At 35.7% G+C, this 21,668-nt stretch overlaps 1 protein-coding gene across 3 annotated transcripts in view; it reads right to left on the minus strand.

The window, feature by feature from the left end:
- Positions 1 to 21,668, minus strand: part of ATRNL1 (attractin like 1) — a 379,876-nt gene that overhangs the window by 333,892 nt on the left and 24,316 nt on the right. For all 3 annotated transcript variants that reach the window (XM_027740024.2, XM_027740021.2, XM_039383740.1), the window contains exons 2-5: positions 6,891 to 6,974; positions 4,734 to 4,847; positions 4,149 to 4,277; positions 805 to 1,013 (exon numbers count right to left, since the gene is read on the minus strand). In XM_027740024.2, the coding sequence (XP_027595825.1) occupies positions 805 to 1,013; positions 4,149 to 4,277; positions 4,734 to 4,847; positions 6,891 to 6,974 (536 nt within the window). The remainder of the gene's footprint in view (positions 1 to 804; positions 1,014 to 4,148; positions 4,278 to 4,733; positions 4,848 to 6,890; positions 6,975 to 21,668) is intronic.

Below are 21,668 nucleotides of genomic sequence, written 5' to 3' on the forward strand. Positions count from 1 at the left end.
CAGATAAGTAATCTGGAGGTATTTTAGTGTTTCTGTTAAGAGAAGAATGGAAATTTCAATTCATAGCAAGCTAATCCAATTGAGACTTGTAAGAGAAGTGGTAAAGGATAAAAACAAAATTCACAAACATCTAGCATAATTATAGTCAGTGAATTAAACATTTAGGATCTTAAATAATTTATCTGTAATGAGAAACAATTATTTATGGAACTGGGAGTAAACTACAGCATATGCTTAAAGTACATCCATTAGTCCACAGTACATGTCCACACATAACTCTTGTACTGTCATAAAAAAGCAGTTTACCCTCCTTTTTCATTGAGAGGTTCATACAAATAATACCCAACCAAAAACCAGACAGTGGATACTCACTTCAGGAAGCACTAAAAATGTGATGAGATGATATGACATTAAAAGATGGAGGAATAAAATCAAACCTATCTAGACATTTAAAAACAGAATAGAAAATTAGGTTGTGGAGGAATTTAGTCTTCAGAAGTGTTCACAACTCTCCAGTAATTACTGTCATTATTTTTTTCAAATTAATGATCCAAAAAGAAAAATGCCCAACACAAGAAAGTCCAGGTCACATATTTCTGCTGTACCTTCAGACAGAAAATATCAAAGCTGTGAGCCTTTTATGGCATTAAATTACCCATACCTATATCCACACGAAAATTTATTCCAGAAACTAGTATTTCATCTGTGTTCATTCTTTAGAGAGGCCAATGTGTATGCTACGTAGGATGCATTAAAAGCAGATTTTTTAATAGATTGACTTGATTCCACATAACAAAACCTTACCTTGCCAGCTATCATTGCAAACACACAGCTTCTCTCCTGTCAAATCACAGTACCCATGATCTGGACTGCCACAGTTGGCTTTACAGTATGGAATATCACAGGCTTCTCCTTTCCAATACTTGTCACACTCACAGTATACCCGGCTTGGTACAGACACACTGGTTGTACACTTCCCATGTTCTGAGCAGTTATTAGGACAGGAATTAATTCTGGGGAGAAAAAAAGAAAAAGTAAAATAAAAGGAATGAGGAGTCCAGATGACAGTGGTTTTATCTGACAGTACTCCAACAACATTTGCTAGATAAAGTACTTTTTACCATGAAAAATTTCTATTTTCTGATAAAACACAAGTCTAATGGTGATTTTACAGGCAAATGAGTTCAAAAGTGTTTATCCAGGCTTACATACAGAGTCTGTGATGCAGCCAGGGTCACAAATATCTTGCACTGTAACAAGTACTGACATTAAGCAGGAGGACAGGCCCTGCCTGGGCAGATCACCACCTATTTTTTTTCCTCTGTTCCAGTATCAGCACTCTAATCAGTCCTTTCAAATGCTTATTATCTCTAGGAACAAGCCCACTGGAAGTGACTGAGCTTAAACTCTCCACCACAGGCTTACATTTAAAGGTGTTTTCTGTTGTTCCATGCTATAAAACAGATGTCTAACATCTGAGGGGAATAAAACAGGAAAAACAATGTAAGGAAAAATACAAGATGCAAGGCTAATATCCCAAAACTACCTACAGGTCGCACTTCATGCTTTGAAGCATTAATAATAGAGCCACCTTAACTCTGCCTCCTTAAGTCTGCAGTCAGAGTTGCAAAACCAAGAAAGCTTAGGCTGAAAGAAGTCTGTGACTGTTATGGGAATTAGTGTTTCTGTGATACACCCTACCAAACACTGAGATCACAGGCAATCGGACTGCAAAATTAAGCAAAGTGGTTCCAGAAATGCAAGCAACTCCTTGGAGATGACGGGAGATGGAGGATGTTGGAAGTATGTGAGTCCAAGAGATTCCATGAACAGAGTCCCAGGTGGTATGTGCCTGCTGAAGTCCAAAAAGGATTTGAAACCTTTTTTGATGACTCATAGCAAAGGGTTGGGTTGAAACTCAGAATAAATTGTTAAAAACTGCTGATGATAACACAAAGAACTCCCTGTAGATGTGAGATGGATACTGGTCATAGCCTTCCTTGCTCTTTCTGAATGAAGAAAGGACTGTGAAAAGTTAGCAAACAATTGTTTGAGGCTGGTCTTTGACAAAATGTAGTAGTGGTAGGACTGTCAGCAGATATGTTTTTGTTTTCTAGACACTCATATCTCAAAAGACTGATTCTGTTACACTACTAAAATAGAAAATCCCACATCTGAACTGCAAACATCCTGGGCTTTTGCCTGGTAACACACATGGCATTAAAGCCATTTATGGCATTAACTGCTGCATGTTACAGCTGTGAGGAACCTCTCCCCCACTTCACAGGGAAACTGTTCTGCAGGGAGATGAACAGTTCAGTTTTTCCAGCACTCTGAAAGTAGACAAATTTCCACTCCAAGAGGTTCATTAAGGATTCAAATGAAATGAGAAAAACTGGATCAGCAGAATTGGAAGCAAGACGCCTGACTCCAAGGAACACAAAATTTACTCAGGCTGTTCTGAAGTAACTACTGTTGTTTGCAGCTGGCACGGCACCTTAAATCACAGATTTTGTGCTTCTGTCTTTCCCAAAATAAAGGAATAAGAGTAGTCCATCAAGATGAAGTGGAAAATCAACGAAGGAAAAGGGTGACAGAAGCAGAGTGTAATAGATCAGTAACAGAAACAAAATTAATGCAGCCATAAAAAGTAATTGTAGGTACTTCTTTATCATAAAAATCATTACTGTTGGCTTATTAAAATATATATATTTTAAAAGTATCCATTGCAATAGAAGAAACACAAGATCAGAGTACATAAAATTTCATGAGTTATATATGTAATGGAATTAAACACTGGCAGGTTTTTCATTTATTTTAAATCTTCCCAAAAATTAGGCAATGATATGCAGCATGCACCACATTACCAAGTAATGAAAGAATGCAGAGCACATACTCTCATTCCTTAAGAATGCCATGTCATATTGCCATTTGCTCCCAAGACAAATAAAAAAAAGTGCAATAAAAGCTTCAGGGATAACTGAAAAATGTATCTAATTACAGTAGAGAAGCCTGCCAGGTGATTGCATTTTACTGATGTCAACAGACAAAAATTAAAAATACTCAGTCTTCTAGACTGCCGTTTCCAATGCAATATATTTAGTGAGGTTTCCTAAACTCTGAATAGCCATTTATTATCTGGTCAAAGGTAGGCAAGCTGCAAATTACAGGAACAATCTTTCCATAGACAATTTAACAAGTACCTCTGCCAAGAGCAAAGCTATGGTCAGAAGCACAAATAGGAATTTTAAATTAATAAAGAATATGAAAAAAATATTACATGTACTTCCACATAAGAAATGCAGTGCTGGCCACCACATCCCAGTAACTGGTATTTCAGAATCTGAAAGAATTGAGAGAAAGGAACAGGTATATCTTCAATCATGGAAAAACTACCACATAAAGAAACAGGTCCAAGAGGACCAAGCAATCCCCTCTTGACCTAAAGCATCCAGTATGAAGAGCGTTGCATTATGTGTCACAAGCATGTCCCAAAAGAGACAGCAATTGAGATCAACAGCAGCTACATAAAGAAGGAAGAGGCTCAGATCCATTGGATGCATCTTCAGAACTGCTGACACAGAAAAGGAGACTGGAATAAAGCATAGTTATATCAGATTAGACTCTGCCATCAGAGGAACTAAAAGACGGACAGAGCAGACAAGAACTGTGAAGGCAGAATGCAAACTGAGATGGAAAATAGGAAGGGAAAGTACCTGAGAAGTAGAGAAGAAATGGAATAAAATCTTTGTGGCTGGCACAAAAGCCAAAGTAGAATTTCAGTGGAGGTTTCATAAGCCACAGAAGTATATTCAGCAAGAAAAATCCCGATCCTAGTTCAAGAGAAGGGAATTGACATGACAGCAGATATAATCTCCCTTCTATTCCATATGACAACTACATGTGTTAGATAAACACTGGAAGAGATACATTTTAGTTCCATATGGCATAAGAAAAACATACTCTTGGAATGGCCATGTGGCTTCACTCAAAACAATATACTCTATCTCTGAGATTTTTTTCCTCCTAATTTGTACCTTAATAACTTACTACAACCCTGGCTCCTTGGTTTTAGGAACACACCACTAAGTATAACCATTATGCCATTGAAAAAAACAAAAGTCATTACATATTAAAAAAATACTTACGAATAAAAAATGTTAAATCCCGTTAGGTTATAAGCAGCATCACTAAAAAAGTGGAGCAATGCATAGCCAGATGTAGTAACTACTTCAGGAACAGTTTCATTTCCACGCACTTCAGGGACTATTAGACCACTGGAAAAGAAAATGGGAAAAATGCTTATAAGTAATCCTTGGGAGAGAAGGGGGGGGCGGGAAGGAAGGAGGGAATTAGCTATTCTGGTGGTTAACTATATAAGCAAGATGGTGCCTAAATATAATTTGAGAACTTCTTTTTAAAAAAACAAATCAAAAAATGTGTATAAAACTTGTCCATGGTAAGGTAGGAGTTTCCAGGAAAAATGTCAGTGTTTAAGCATTAACACTCCAGTGTTAGCAGTAAGTACAAGTCACAAAATAGATTTACGCTCTGATCACCTAACCAAAGATGTAAGGCTTTGGAATTCATCCTAATATAACTTTACATACATATTCCCATATTATTAATAAAAGAAAGCAAGCTAGTTAACATATTAGAGCCTCTAATGTTATTTTTTCCCCAGTAACTAAAAATGTTCATACTTGGACTAAAAGATTCATAAATACACTCACCTAAATACAGCTATTAAAGGTGCATATATCGAATCTCCATCATATACATACATATGGTCCCAACTACATTCTGTGGCAAAGTGATTAAATCTTAATCTTAGTATCGCATTTGGGCTGAAAAAAATTAGAACATCTATGTAAAACATTATTTACAGAATTATTGAGCTCATAAGAGAAAGAACTTACAGTAAAATTGATCATGCCAGCATAACTCTATTAAAACATTTTGAGTAATAATAATAACCAAAATATTCAAAAAAACCTTGAATAACATTTCAAGGTGTTAAATAACAAAAGTCAGAGCAAGCAAATATTTTACTTTATCTTAAAAAAACCCAAAAATAACATATTCAATCCAAGTCTAATAATCCCTAAAATTAATAAGAAACTTAAATTTATCAGATTTTATTAGTATTCAGAACCACAAATTTAGAGCAATCAAAATATCTTATTTTAATATACTAGCTTTAGTTTACAATGTCAGGACTATGAAGTTTAAAGAATCTTTCAAGAAAAAAAAAAAAAATCACCTACACATCCTCATTCCAGTATTCCACTAGTTATTGAAAATCTTAAAACACAAATCTAAAATAGCAAGCAATATTAGTGCAAGTGCCTGCCCCCACCCTCTCCCAACACCTGGGAGTCAAATTTCACTAATTTTTGGCTGAGATCCAGATAGATCTGTAAACTTTCTGAAAGGAGACTTCTCATGTATTGCAAAATTACTGATACATATTCCATGAAACATAATGATTATTTTCTTTTATGTCTCCCCGCGTCTGACAGGCTTGAGTGCAATTTGTCAGTTTGGAAAACGTGGGTTTTTTGTGACAGGTCCTTTGAGAGAACTCTCTGTTCATTTTTTAAGACAGAGTATTTTATATATGTGACCTCCTTGTATGTTGACATTTTGCACTGTGTTACTGGGTTGCTTTACTCTCTCACATACTGTGCAACACACTGTGTCCTCCAGCTGCCCACTCCATCTCTGGTGAAGAGGAGGAACGGAGTGAAAAACAGCTCCAAAGCAGAGTTTGCCTGTGCTCCTGAGGCATGTTTCCACTTTAGCACAGTGTAGTGCAGTGCAAACATTCCTGAGCCAGCTTGGGTAAAAAGAGGTCTAGCTAGGGCAGAAAGATATTCAGCTACAGCCTGGTCACCTAGATACTGAAGCTTCTATTTAAATAATTTTGCAAATTATCCATAACTTCACTGTGTTTAAATTATTATCTGCATATGAGCAGAACAAAATTAGACCAGATACTATACTTTTACCTTTTCTGATACCTTTACTGAACTTTTACCTTTGTTTTTTACTTTACTTTTACCTTAGATATCTGCTACAGAGCAGATATCTATGGTAATTGAGATTATGACAACACAGAAATACAGAACAGGTTAATTTTCTTCCAGAATGTTAGCAGAACTCAGAACTAGAGTCAGCAAAATCCTGACCCATATCCAGAGGGGGAAGAGTCCCACTGAGATGCAACCAATTTGTGCTTTTAACAGTTAGCCGTACTAATGCACGTGTCTCATTATTTCTTTGGGCATGTCTGTGTGTTTCTGTGCTGCACAAACTGAAAAATTAGAAACAGATGAGACATCTAAACTGTGGGCACAAAATTGTTTTGAAATTAAGTACATGAGGAATACTAGAATGCCAAAGAAAATACTTTATAGAAGCACTAACTTTTGAGCAACATGTAACTGAATAAGTGTTCTGTACTTGAGACCATTCCTGATTTATCACTGATATGAGTTAAATAAGATTAGTAAGATAATGAGTGAAATAATGGGATTCTGTAACTACATGTAGAACTTCTGTAAAGGTAATCAAACATGCAACAAATTTATCATTGGGTTTTGAGAGCTTGCAGCACTGGCCAAATTCCAACGTCAGCCTAACTTTTGCCAGCAATTTGAATGGGAATGGAATTTGGCCAACTCTGAGGAATCCTGAAAATCCTACTTCTTTTATTTTTTTTTTTTAATTCTTTATAACATTTAAACAAGAACAAAACAAACAAACTGAAGACCAAAACTGTTTATATTGTATCCACATGCAGTTTCTACTTCAGGAGTTCTTTCAACCTCTAGAATACACAGTACCAAATTGTCAGAAAAATCTAAATTATATAAATAAATACTTACTATCCTTCAATTAACCATGTACATTTAGTTTTATATTTATAATTTATGGGTCCATCTGTTAAATATCCAGAAGGTTCTGTTAACCTACAAGAGGAAAAAACAGTGCTGTAATAAACTGGAGACAACACATCAGAACATGCATCATAGACATGCCAACAGAATCTTTCTGGATGGAAAGAAAATTAGAAGTAGGGAAAACAGTAAAGTCTCTTTTCACATTTCTTGTCACATTCTTTGTATTCATAAAAACTTGAATTCTGACTATTCTATATCATTGATTTGCTTTCTTCCCCAAGGCAATCATAGGATTTCTATTTTTTCTAATTCAGTAGCAAATAATTTAAATTGTCCTTCAAACAAAATGTATCCAAGCCAATGTTAAGGGGTTTTGTTTAAAAGTATTATTTTGGTTTGACTTGCTTGTTTACTTTGCCATTGTCTTACAACATACTTCTGAAATTAGACATCAGAAAAGTGTTCTAGATCAAGAAAAATTAAGGCATAAATTTAAATAAGTTTATCTGTAAGCCTCTTCCTCTCTCATTCCTAGTCAGTACCCTGTCTCTTCACAGTGGCCTACAGTGGATATGCAGGAAAGAATTTAAATCCCTACAGATACTCCACACAGCTTTACACCACCTTCAGTGACTTGCATCTCAGGGACACTCTTAGTCAGAGGTTGTGCCTTTGGGTTCATGTTTGTCCCAGGAGTTACCGCACATAAACTCACATAAACTTGCAGCATCTAGAAGATGCTGAAGGAATGATTTCCACACATACACAAGACATCTCAACTGTTTTTGTCCTGAGCCTACCTCTTCGTTTCATCTATGTCCTTAGGTCTGGTATTGGATGAAGGGATGAACAATTGTACCCTATTCACATGCTTGACCCCACTCAAAATGTAATGGTCTATGTTGTTTCCTTCCTTTCTCCCACTGAGCCTTTTCCAACCTAAGAAATCCTTGCTCTCTGCCTTTAATGTGTCTTTTCTATTCTCCTAGAGCCATCTGAGCTACAACACAAAGAGTAGCATATTGTATTCAAGATGCAAGTGAACCATGAATCTGTACAGTAGCAATATTATTTCCATTTTATTCTCTGTTCCCATTTAAGATTTTATTTTCTCTTTCAACAACTACTATTCTGATATTTTAAACAGAATAGCTGCTATAACTTTTTTTCTGAGTGATAATAGATAGCTCAATATTCACATATAGAATTCATTTAATGTAGAAAGAGAACCTTTTTCATCTATTCATATATATTACTTTGCATTAATCTATGCAGTGATAAAATAGCAGATGAAATTCAATAATCTATTAACATAAAAGCTTTCTGAAAGAGTTTATTATCTTCAGCCCACTGTAACTTCACTAATCCACCCCATTTTCTGCATCCTTTAAGATTATGTTCTATAGTTCAGGTCTTGACATCTCTAGTGGCCTTACTCCTCTGGGAAAACTGTCCATCCTACTTTATAAAATGTTACAACAATAATAATGAATATAAATACATACTCAAAAAAGCTCATTTTTTTCACTATAGTGTTGAAAGATCATCATTAAGAATAAGTATCACTGAATAAAAAAAAAAAAGAGGTTTTTTTCTGTTTTATTTCACTACTTTAAATAAATCAATAGACTACATCTAAATCCAGAGGCATTGCTGAACAAGATGACCAAGTCACAGCTAAATTTTCTCATCAGGAGTCTAGCTGAACAGGAATTCAATATCTGCTATCCTACTATATATGCACCAGTTTTAAAAATATTCATTACCACATCTACTGCAAATTATTTACACTGGAACTCATATCAAACACTAATTGCATACTTATTAACAGAGAACCAAACATAAAAGTATAAACGTGGAAATGAAATTAAAACAAGGGAGCAAGAAAGAATAATTTATGAGACATGGTCTGTGCAAACTCACATTTTTAAACAAGTTCCTTCACCTTTCCTGCAAGAACCAGCATCAGTTTGTTGGGCACATTGTTCCCATCACTGGTGGTTTGAATTACAAGTACTTTCCTTTTGGGACAAAGCTGTCTAATGTGGGAACTGGCCAAATAATTGTACTCAAAAGATTTTCAAGGCATAAAAGTATGTTTCTGAATCAAAAAAATTTATGTTTCTGAATCAAAACAAGAAAAGCAAGTAAACAGCTGGTAACATGAGCAACAGACTGGGAGGGGAAAAAAATAAAAACAAAAAACCACCATATACTCTAGTCAGCTGACAGCTGAGAGAAAATTTCCCCCGTAAAACCCAATACATGGAGCTGGTCTGAAAGCTGCAGCACACCACTTCCCAAAAGTACTGTATCCTGGTAAGTGCTACACAAATGCTGGTGTAGCCCATAAGCAAAGCGTGAATTAGTGAGGCGTGGCTGGTAACTGCCACTCCTCCCTCCCAGCAGCCTGGAGGAGCTGCAGAGATGGCCAGGGAAAGGTTAACCACGCTCCTGCCAGGTGCTCTCCTTAGAATCAGTGTCTGGCCACAGAACATTTTTGCTTGAAGAAAGCAAAAGACACACACAGTTTAAGTTTATAACATTTCTTCTTGTTGAGAAATATCAACTTTATCTAAAAGTATACATCGGTGCTTCTACACATGACAAACAGGTTTTTCAGAGTTATTTCTGGCTTCTTTACATAGTAATGACACTGTTTGGACAATGCTGAAATTAACACCAACCTATACTTTGGACATCTAAGCTTCAGGTCACTGATTTTGAAATCAAGCTATATTGATGCTTGGCCTCTGGCAGAACCTTAGTGAAGCTGATCACAGGAGCAGATCCTATGTTTAAGTGTGTGCTAGACTGAAGTATTTTTTCTTTCTTTTTTTTTTTAATAAGAGGTATAAGATTCCAATAAAAGTAATTGTAGTGCTGGCATATCATTTATATACAGAAGCAAAGTCCTAATCAGCAATCCACAGAACATTTATTTTCCTGGAAGAAGAGTGAAATATCACTAGTATTCATTTGCAGTCACGACCATTGCCTTCTTAGTAGCTGTATAATGCAATGGAGGTGACTTACAAGAGTTGTTTTTATTAGATCAGCCCTTTGGCACCAGTAAAGTACAAACAATTTCCCTTGTCTCCTAAGCTGATAATTTTTTGATAAATAGTTTCTTTTGGAAGAGCAGATAGCCTTTGAAGCAGCTATTGCACTTTGCTGGAAAAAGTAAATAACTAAGAGCACAAGTTTGCAATAATGGTTGTGGAAAATGCTAAGATAAGGGGCTGTTCTATTTAAAACAAATACATAGCAAGACAGATGGGAATTCTTTTCAGTTTCTCGAGTCATATCAAGAACTTTTCTGTGTTACTTTTTGTTCCAAATGTTATCAAATACCAAATCCCACAAATAACAAAGCTAAGCATAACTACTTTCCTGTAACCTCTTACCAAATCAAGGTCAATATTCTCTTTCATATAAAGCCAGGTATTTGTGGGCAGAGTTTTCCTCTGTGACTAGCAGTGATTCTGTCAAAAACCCAGAGGAGTCAACATGACTATACACTTTTTAGTCACAGAAGCAGAATAGCCAGAACGATGCCTGGATGCTGCACCCCCATCCTTGCTGACTGCTGAGAAAGCCTTAGTGATGAGAGGAAGCCAGAACAATTTGTGTGGCCTGCTTAGGCATCACAAGTTTATAACTCCAAGACTCCAGCTTTCTAAACAGAATGCACAGGGAGTAGCTGATGTTGTATATTGTCATTTTAAATTGCACACCAGCTTTCATAAACACAACAATATTGTTTTTAGTTGGCAAGGTTATAATCAAAACCTATAAAGAATTAGAGGGAGCATGCCAAGAGAACATTTCCCATCTCTGTGTACTGTAAAACAGATCTACCAAATAACAGGAAAAAGTCAGGATGCTGCATAGCAGAGTTAAAGGCATCCAGAAGCACCAATGACAGTTCAGTCACTCACCAAGCTAATCAGTCAGTAATAGCTTATGTGACAAACACATGGCACTACAGGGTGTTTCATATAGCAGACAGATATACCAGAAATGAAAGGGCTAAAGCCAACACAGGGCAAACAAAAAGTGCAATATTCCCCTGGAATATTACCACTGTTATAAAATAACGTCAAATATAATTGAGTTAAAATGTACAATGGTAACCTTTGTATTTACCACTGCAAAGACTTTCAATCAAGACTGATGCATTTCAGGAAAAGAGAAAAGCATGTTCTAGTTCAGTCAGAAATTATTGGTCCAAAATGAAGGAGTAGTCAGATGAAATCTATGCTCCAAAACACATAAGATGTCAGAGTAGATTATTAAAATGTCCCTTCCTTCCTGTAATATTTATAGATCTGTGAAAAACACAGTCTTGTCATCTCCTACATATTCCTGTAAAAAATAGTATCATCAAATCTTCCTGAGAGGGGCACTAATTTAAACCAAAGAAGTCATTGGATATTTTCTGTCATCAGCAGAACATGAAGATCCACAAAATTGCTGATAGATGGACAGAGGTGTGATTTATAACAGAGGTACATTAAAAGTAACAAACCATAAAGCACATTCATAATATTATAAATATTCACTATTAAATAAAATAAAGGGTTATGAAGACATTCACTTATCTCTATATTACTTAGTGTCACATTTCTACTGAGAATCTTATGAAATGCTGGATTACTTTGCAATTCCTACTTCAGATATATCTGAATATAAGATATAGAGCATATTTTGCTATATGGATTCATCTCAATGTCAGTATTTGTGTGCCAGTCAAGAGCTATTCTCTCTATTGCTGAAAAATTTTGCTCCATCTGCTTTTCATCTTTTTTGAAAATATGTTTTATTAAAAAAAATTAAAATCAATAGCTGTGCTTCAAAGTTATAAGATCGAATTCTTAAATAGAAGTACTGGCAACCTTTCTAGCTCAAGCTCTTGTACCTAACATTTACAGCAGGGAAAGAGACTGCACATATCTGAGATGTGAGCAGCTGAACATATTAAGCAAGAAGGAAAAAAAATTTAGACCACCTGACAGCACAAACCTGACTCGGTGAGCACTGTGACATCAGAAAGAAAGGCAGAATTGATCAAGAGGCCATTTCTTATACCATACCATTATGTGATAGACTAAGAAGGTTTTCTAGTATTATTTTCAAAGGAAGATCTGAAAAACATGTTCTGAAAAACCCACAAAGCAGACTTTTATTTTCCAGACATAAAATATTGACAAATACCTGACAAAAATTCAAAGAATTTGAATTTGATTTTCCTGTATTTTTTTATTTACTGCAGAACTTGCTGTTGGTTAATTTTTTTTTCATAACACATACAAAAACAGAATATACTGAACATACTGTAGTTATAATTTTTCTTCAATGACTAATGAAGAGGAGAAAATATTTAATACATTAAGAAAATATTTGCATATGCTAATCACACTCCTATACTTGTTACATACTGCTTTGCATTAATAGATTAACGTATATTTAGAAACACATTAAGGACATTCATGACAACTTCTCACATGTCAACTAATCACAGATATGCTCTGAAATAGGTCTGACTTTATTCATTGACAAAGCAGCAGTTTCCTTTCTAAAGTGTCTCTACTGATTCAAGTATTGAGTTCATCCTTCTAATTTATTTTAAACAAAACTGTGCTCCAAAACAATCCAAAGATCCCAGAAAAGTAAAATGAAGACTAGAATACAAAAACATTTTTTCCCCATAAGAATAAATCCTGTATTTCAAGAAGCTTAACACTTGTGTGGCACAAATGTATCTTTTATTTTAAAAACGAAACTAAGTTATCTGAGATATAAAATTTGATTGGTGCAAAACATTAATTTAAAGTTTGCTCCAACAGCTGTAAATGTTCCACATTTACTGTTTCTGACAAAGGTTGTTATTCTATAGCAAATTTTTTAAAAGTCCCCAAAACAACTGAAAGGATGTTGTGTAGAAATAGATGTCAAAAAACTGTATGAGAGTACTTAAAGATTTTCTTCTACCTCCTCACAAAGTGGAGCTTGACTTTTTTTTATCCAAAACCCCCTAAATTGCATTCAGTTACAACGTGCTGTAACACCTACCCCAGCCATACTGAAATCTTTCTTCACAGTTATTTGTCTAATCTGATTTTAATAATTCCAATGAAAGAAGTCTACAATCTTCTTAGGCAATCTATTTTAGTACTGACTTATCCTTACTATTAGAATGTTTTTCTAGATGTCAAACTCCCCTTTTTTCTTACTTAACCATGTTATTTCCTGAACACAGACCGGTACATTGGGTAATATTCTTCCTCTTTCTGCTTATCTTTTACAAACATCCACCTTCAGGTTTTTCTTCTCTGACAAAAAAGCAATTTAATCCAGCATTCCTCAAGTGTCATTTTCTAGACTTTCCTTCTCTAGAACTTTTCCAATTCATCTGCATCTCAGAATGGTACCTACTACTCCAGCTGTAGTCTGACCAGCATAGCAACCAAATAATTATTTAATATCCATAATATCCTGAATGTAAGTAGCAGAAGAGATGCCTTTATGCTGCTTTGTATATAACCTGCAATTCCCTGAGACTGCTGACTTCCTCAACAGAAGGACAAAATGGTATTACTCTGGTTCATCTTACTGAGGTTAATTATATCTACTCAAGTGTAGAAATTCGAATACAATTCTGTCAGCATGACTTTTTTCAGGCAGTATTATATGGGATCAATGCAGCTTGCATGAGCTGGAGCTTGCTGCATGGAAAGTTTCATTTATTATCATTTTTTCAGTAGGAAAATCTATTTTTGTTTTGTGATATAAGCATTCACTTAAAAAGATAGTAGCTTCTGGCCACACTGCCTAGTGAGAAACTACTTAAAAATCAATGAACTTCACAAGAAGAGTAGAAATTCCATTTGTGTGTATTTGTGATAAAGTCCTTCAAAAAAACTCCCATATTTTCCATAACAGCCACTTTTCTATTACTCAACTATGACAACAGTTTCTGAATATTATTCGTATTCATTATTCATTCACCTTAAAAAGCACTAACATGAAGTCAGTGTTAGCAAAAATTAAAAGTCGAGTGCACATATGATCCTATCATGACAGTTGCATTAATTTCGTGTATTATAATTCAAGTCATTCAAGCAATTCACAACAAGGTGTCATTTTTTTGAAGGACCTACAGGTATGCAAGTATACATATTTTACTGGAAAATGGTTGACCTCTTTTCCTGAGGTTTAACCTGAACCCAGAAAGTACTTCCTAAGTAAAAACCTTCTTTTTTGGGAAGAAGGAGGAGAGCTGTTTTGTTACATTTTAAGAAACCCAAACTACTAAGTACTGTATCACCCCCAAACATTTAGAAGTTATCAACAACTAAAAAATTATGCTACCTAGTTTTACACAGATGGATTTACATGTAATATTTATGAGAAGTTTCTATAAAATTGAGTGGAGTTGAGTCAATCTACAGAGTTCAACAGTGAACTCTACATTTTCTAGAGAATTGCTACACCAATTAACAGTTCAAATCTTGCCAATATTTTCCAGGTGGCCATGGTTCTCCATGGAAATCAACTTGGAAATCAGTGCCTTTTAAAAGATACTGCAAGTAGATGATATCCTCCACTGACCTAGAAAAAACTTAGTGAAAAGAAATGAAGTGAAAGAAATGTAGCTTCACCTCTCTTATCTGGAATACTACAGACATTTGATATTTACTATTTTAATATCATGGTTGGACAAAATCATATGAGACAGGCATGTACTCTAATAGAAATACCCAGGCTAGTTCATAGATGGCATCTAAAATTCTGTCTATAAATAGGCCTGCCACAATACTTAAAATTGAGAATTGATAGAAAATCAAGTTGGCATTTGATACAAGCACAAGACATCATATTTCCCTGTATCTCATTTAAGTATGCTACTTTAGATATAAAATCCAAAAGGTCAAAAAGTTGTATAAAACCCTACAAACTTATACAAACATCTACCTGATTCACTGACTGAACTTCCTGCACTCAAGGTTTCACGTCATGGTTACTCATTTTCTCAGAAAAAAGAGTAAGGTTTGAAATATTCAAAATTCTGACAATTTAGTCTTGATTCACACAAATATTAACAATAGTCCCAAAGCTTTCTCAAGTATCCATCCAGACAGCTACTATTAGAAGCAAATAGGAATTAGCAAAAAATCTGCCAGGAAGCAAGGAGACACCCCATTGCTCTAACATTTTACAATGCTTGCTTCAGCCAAGAGTTATTTTTATGGCCAAACATTGCAAAGATAATTAAGAAATTAAAAAAAAAAAAATACTCCATACTCCATAAACCATACTGCACCAGACTGAAGTGGTTCTATTACTTTCTTTTTTTTCCCTACCACATTAATACTGTCATTATTTCATTTAGAAAAGTTCTGTACCTTCATAGATTATGTTACTTTACGATCACCCAGAGTAACACATTGTCCTGATGTTATTCCTTGTGTTCAAAACAAACAAACAGAAATTATAGTTTAGGCTTCTTTAATAGCTCCAGTTCTTTTTTCTAGGCTTTGTTTTCTATAAGGCAGCCCTCCATTTCCAAAAGTAACATAGTTAAGTGTATGTTCTACCATTATTTTGTTCATCTCTGAAGTCCATCAGGGTACACTTGATCCCATCTTCCAATTCACTCGTGACAAAAATGTTGGCCCCAGTATTGATCCCTGGGGGACACCACTTGTGGTTATCACTTTGAAAAGGAGCTGTTCACGTGCAGCCACTCAGCCAGTCCCACACCCACTGCACAGATCACTTGTCTAGACCACAACAGACCCATTCCGTACCAGCAGGCATGGGAAACCATACTGAAAGCCTTGGAGAAATTCAGGGGGACATTGTCCACCATTCACCCCACATCAACCAAGCAGGTTACTTCACCATAGGAGGCAATCAAGTTTGTCAAGCACAATTTGCCCTTGGTGAATCTGTGCTGCCTTTTCCCACTTTTGTCCTTCATCTTACTTGTGATAGCCCCCAGGAGAATTCATTCCATGACTTTCCCAGAGACAGAAGCAATACTGATGTGTCTATAATTTTACTTCCTGGATCCTCCTTTAAGCCCTTCCTGCAGATTTACTTAACACTAGCTTTTTTCCAGTCTTCTGGAAGGTCCCCCATCTCTACAACTTCTCAAATATTATGGAGAGTGGCCCCACAACAACATCAACCAGCTCTCCTAACACCCTCAGGTGGATATTGCCAGGGCCCATTGATTTGTAGGGGCCAAGCTCTGTAATAGTTCAGGTACCAATTCTTCCTTTGCTGACAGTGGGTCTGTGTTAACACAAACCAGAGTTTTTTGTTCCCAGGGACTGGGGCCCAACAGTGCCAGTAAAGACAGAATTGAACAGTGTTGAGATCCTTTGCCGTTCCACATTGTTGGTGACTAATCCACCTCTCCTGTTTAACAGCAGGCAATTGTTTCTGTTCTGCTTGTTTATGTACCTTAAGAAACTCTTTCTTGTGCTTTTGATACCTCTGGCCAATTTCAATTCAAGCTGAGCTTTTGCTTTTCTAACTGCATCTCTGCACACCCTGGAAATGCCCTTGTAGTTCTCAACAGGTATTTGTCTGCTTTTCCATCTCTGGGATGCTTCTCTTTTGGTTTGCAGCAGATTCAGACACTCGCAGTTAAGCTAAAGGGGTCTCTTGTGCTACCTAATTCCCTTTCCTTTAAATAGATTTCAATCCAAGTAGTTTCTACATTAAAGTAAGATTGTCTACAGGTTTCAATCTAGTCACAAGGTTAACATGAGTGAAGAATAAAGTTATTATAGTTTTTTACATATTTGTATATACTTAAAATATATGCACATATATATTTACATTCCAAGCCATATATAAGTATTTATAAGACTTCTGTAATTGATCAAACATGCTACAGGATCTTAAAATCTGGAACATAAAGTATACAGACAATGCAGACTGAGGTGCTTGGCAACAAGGAGCACTGTGCCAATTTTTCACTGTACATCACCATAAATCTCATTTTCACTTGTGACCTAGTTCAGGGCTTTAACTTAAGCTTCCTGAGGTAACAGCCAAATGCTCTAAATCCAGTGTGCCACCTACTCCTAAATTTCTCCTTGAGTATTTAAATCAAGTTTCTGATAAAAACCTATGTTCACCAAGAAGCACCTATTCCTGCCTTTCAGTCATTTAGATTGATTACTACCTAACCATCAGATTTTACATTTGTTAAGGACAGAATTCCCATGGCAGGAAACTACCTCATACCAGAATGCTGCAAGCACCAGCTCCCACTAACAATATTAGTTCTGGAATTATCCAAACACAGTAAACTTTGACACACACACACACACTTTCCAAAGAAAAACAAAAATATCAGTATCTCTTAGCATCCCTCTCTAAGGATACAATAACAGAATTTTATTTTATTTTATATTATTTATGATTTGTTTTGTTTTCAACACTTTTTAAAATTCAGTATTTTCATTTCACACACACACACATATACATATACAAAAACACCAATTCCTTCTTCCTCTCTCACACTTCCCATCAGCACACATGCTGCTTCATAAGAGGCTCCCATCTCTCAACACAACCTCAATACAAATGTTGAGATAAGAAGAGATAATAGTGCTTTTAAAAACGTAATTGATTAATAAATTCAAAGGGCTGGTTACTGACTAGGTTTCAAGTACTGTCTTTCAGATGATTACATAGATAATCACTTACTTTGGACTCCTCTGGCTATGGCAATTATCAGGACATTACACATTCACCTTAAATACAAAGCACATCCCTTTGTTTGCTGTAAAGAAATGAAATAATGGTATTCATGTCTCTAGTGTATTACAAACCATTCTTGTTTGGGAATATGAAAGATTCCTATTAGTAATAAGAAAGCATAATTTTAGAACACATTTCACTCTATGCCAGGTGTCGTGCCACTCATTTTCTGCTTGACTTTATAATTCATGGGTAAGTCATAATGCTGTTAGCAACTTCCAATGCTGCCTCTAGAAGTGGATGAAGAGGTATAAGAACAAAAGAATATAATATTTTGAGTACTAATTATTCCAGCTGCCAGTTTCACAGAATCAAACATTTCATATATTGATAGAGGGGTTTGGGGTTTATTTGTTTGTGTGGGTAGGTTTTTTTGTTTGGAGGTTTGTTTGGAGGCAAGGGGAGGGCATCTCTAGCCTGTAATTTGTATTTAAATGCACAACAAGAATTAAGGAAATACTCAAGTCCAGTTTAAAATGAAAAACAGAATTTCTTAGCAATATTAGCTTTGAGCTCATATGCTCTTAACTGGAATAAAACACCAAGAACAATTTGCAGATAGTGATGAGAAACATTAGAAGACAGAGCACACACAGAACTGCTGTATGTTATGTCCTTCAGTTACTGAGCTAAACAAAACTTCCCATTTACTGAATTATTAACAGAAGACCTGCTAATGCAATGATTTTGCATCTCTAAAGCTGGTGTTGTGAAATATTCTAACAGCCTCAAAACCGTATGATCTTAGACCCTTCTGAAGTAAGTCTTAGTCCGCACCACAGGGCAGAGCAATTTTGGGGGGTCGTAGGAGAATGTAGTGTTGTTTTTACTGTCTGCAGAAACACAAAAGATTACAAGACAAAAATTAATCATGCTATTTAAGTGGTGATAACTTCATTTTTCCAGTATTTTCTCTTACCTCACTTTTTTTTATTTGCAATGAAGCACAAACCAGTGAGAGACTATAAATATACAACACAACACTAATGGGAATCTTTGGAAAGTGGCATACACATTTTTAAAGCTTTACACCAAAAAAAAGACACATTCAGGAAAATTAAGAGGCTTCATCCTGCAAGCCGACATATGTATTTGCGTTCCTGTACTTCAAATGAGAAAACTCATCTGATACTGCACGTTATTCCATTTACAGAGGCTTATATGGGCTTAGAATTAAAATGAGGCATCATATTAGTATAATTAGGAAAGAAATGACTCTGAAGTAAGAGTCAATGTAACACTGCATGGGTTTATTCACCACATAGGCATTGAACAAAAAAATTACTTTTTAGAATTTCTTTCTGCTAGGCATAAAAATTACAACAGAAAACTTGTTTCCTTCACATCCTGACTTGATAAGAACACTGCCAATTCACTGAACAAAGACAAACAAAAGCTTCTGTTGAGATTTCCAAAACCCTTCTGTGTTCTATCTTGCCAAGGCACTCATCAGTATCAGCCAGTTGTTCAAAAGACATAGATGGAGCTAAGAACAGGGAAAGAGAATATACAAAAATTTATCCTGGGACTGTTGTACCTCATCTCCCATGAAAGGAGAACAGAGGTCAGGTAAATGTTGCTTGGAATGCCCACTTCACCTTTCACAGATTACAATAAAACACACACCTACAAGAGCAGAACTCTTACAGGTCTGTTCATGTAATCCTTACAGTGATACAGCAAGGCATGTGGGACACACAGCCAACAAGTCTTATCAGTGAGAGGCTATAGAAAGTGTAGGACCATCATTCATGAGCAGAAATTCTTATGATTGCTCCTAAGGTAACAGGTTGTCAGAGGCTGACCATCTAACTCCTGCTATAAAAAGCTCTCAGAGCTGCTACTGATCTATTCCCGCTCAGTTCAAACACAAAGCAGAATGGATTAGAAACAAGGATTCACTCTTCATCAAGACAGCATAAACAAATTATACCTGTACACAGAGAGGAGCTACTGATACACAGCTTAGTGTTCAACAGCCAGCAGGAATCAACAAAGCCATACACTGAAATATAAAGTCAGTAAATTAGGTTGCTGAAAACAAGAAGAGGAACAGAAACGAGAAGGCAAGCAACCACTTTGAAATAGGGTCAGGAAAAAGCAGTGACCCTAAGGCTTAGAGAAGAAGTGATGATTCAGGTAGCTAAATCCACTAGAGCAGAGAATTGTTTCAACGCAGCTGAATGGTCAGGGAGAATGAGAAGGATGGGTTGATGCTGCCCCTTCTCCCAAATTTCATGAATCCTATGCCAAAGAAATCCACGGGTCCTACTGTGTGACAAGCTTCCCCTCCTCTCAGCAACTGTAGACTAAAACAGAATTGTTCAAAAGAGATACTTTTCTTGTTTAATATGCCAGCTTATAAACATGCCATCAAGTATCACCTCATTCAACAAGCCATTTAACAGTCAATGCACAATAAATTTCCTGGCAATGGATTCCTACGAAAAGGCCCTTGGAAGATACAACAAATATAGAGTAACTATTGTTTTGTATGATTGGCCTAAACAAAACAGGAATACATAGTAAATTCAGAAAAAGTACACTGGTTTGCACATCTGAAAGACAACTTGAAAGGAATTTAGACATCTGAAGGAATTTATTCAGCTGAAAGAAGATTATTATTGCAGCAAGGATGATAATTAAAACAAATTTAATTTAAATAAAATTTACTTTCCTTGCCTACATGACCTTAACTGCTCTACTACACGGTTTCTTTAGTACCATAGTCCACTATTCCAAACAACAGGCATGCACTGACTTAAGCAGTACCGTCTATATTAGCAAGATTCTGTGTTACTGACATGGTCTAAAAGCAGTATTCATCAAGAATTCCAAAACTGGTTCAGATTCAGATCAAAGAAACCCCTCACAACAACAAAAGTCTTAATATCACCTTTATTCAGTTCACGGTTTGTGGACTAGAACTTGGCATTTGTGCCATTATCTCAGATAACTTTTGACTAAAGTGTCCATTGCATCAATATTAGATGATTGAAACTGATTTGCTTATCAATGCAAAAAAATTCCTCTGGTAAAGAAAATAATTCCAAAGCTTAAAAGCTTAATACCAGCAGCAAGTCACAGGGAAGGAAACAACTTTCCTTAAACTTTCAGTTGACCTTAAATGCTTTCAACACTGTTGCAATATATAACACGGTCTTCTTTCAACATGTGACTATTTCCAAACCAAGGTCTTGCCAGAATCAAAGATGTTACAAATCAAAACAAGTTCAAGTAGAGTTATGGACAAAAGAACATTCAATGCTGTTTCAGGAAAAAAAGTCTACATTAACTAAACCACAGCTGAACCTCAGTTTCTGACAGAGTTTCTGATTATTGGTACTCTTTTGTTAGATCTTATCTAGCATAAGCATCTGTTCAGCAATGCTTGAAAACACAGAAGAGATTAAGAGCTGGGGGGAGGGGAAGGTTCAAGAGCAGAAAGGCTAATATTTCAGTATATTAAGCTGTAAAACATATCAAATCTCATTACATACTTCTGGATACATTTCTAAACATTCACCCCAAAGCCAAAACAAGCTTCTTTTTTTTTTTTTTTTTTTTTTTTTTTTTTTTTTTCTTTTTTCTTTTTTTTTTTTTGGGCCTTTGATTAGTCCTCAGAAGGTGCTCCTTATTCACTCATCTGAGCTTCAATCATTTCTGACCTCAGCTCTCTGAGGACAGCATTGTGCACAAGGCTGTTAGTAGGTCATTAAACTGCAACATATTATCATTAAAGCAAAATTCAAACTAATTCTAGCATGGTTTGCTTTTCAGTAAGGAAGTTATTTATCATCAGCCTAAAAAGAGCCAAAGGACTTGTTGGATCATCCCAAAAATAAACTTTTATTCAAAACTACAAAAAGCCAAAACACACCTCTATGGTTGTATGCTCTTTATCAAAAAGAAAAAATAGCCACAGAAATTCCAAAGAGACAAAAATTACTCCAAGACATATTTTAAGCACCTCAAATT

This window comes from Pipra filicauda, unplaced genomic scaffold (assembly GCF_003945595.2).
Source record: "Pipra filicauda isolate LSUMZ 115617 unplaced genomic scaffold, ASM394559v2 scaffold322_size837228_pilon, whole genome shotgun sequence".
In the NCBI taxonomy this organism is placed as follows: domain Eukaryota; kingdom Metazoa; phylum Chordata; class Aves; order Passeriformes; family Pipridae; genus Pipra; species Pipra filicauda.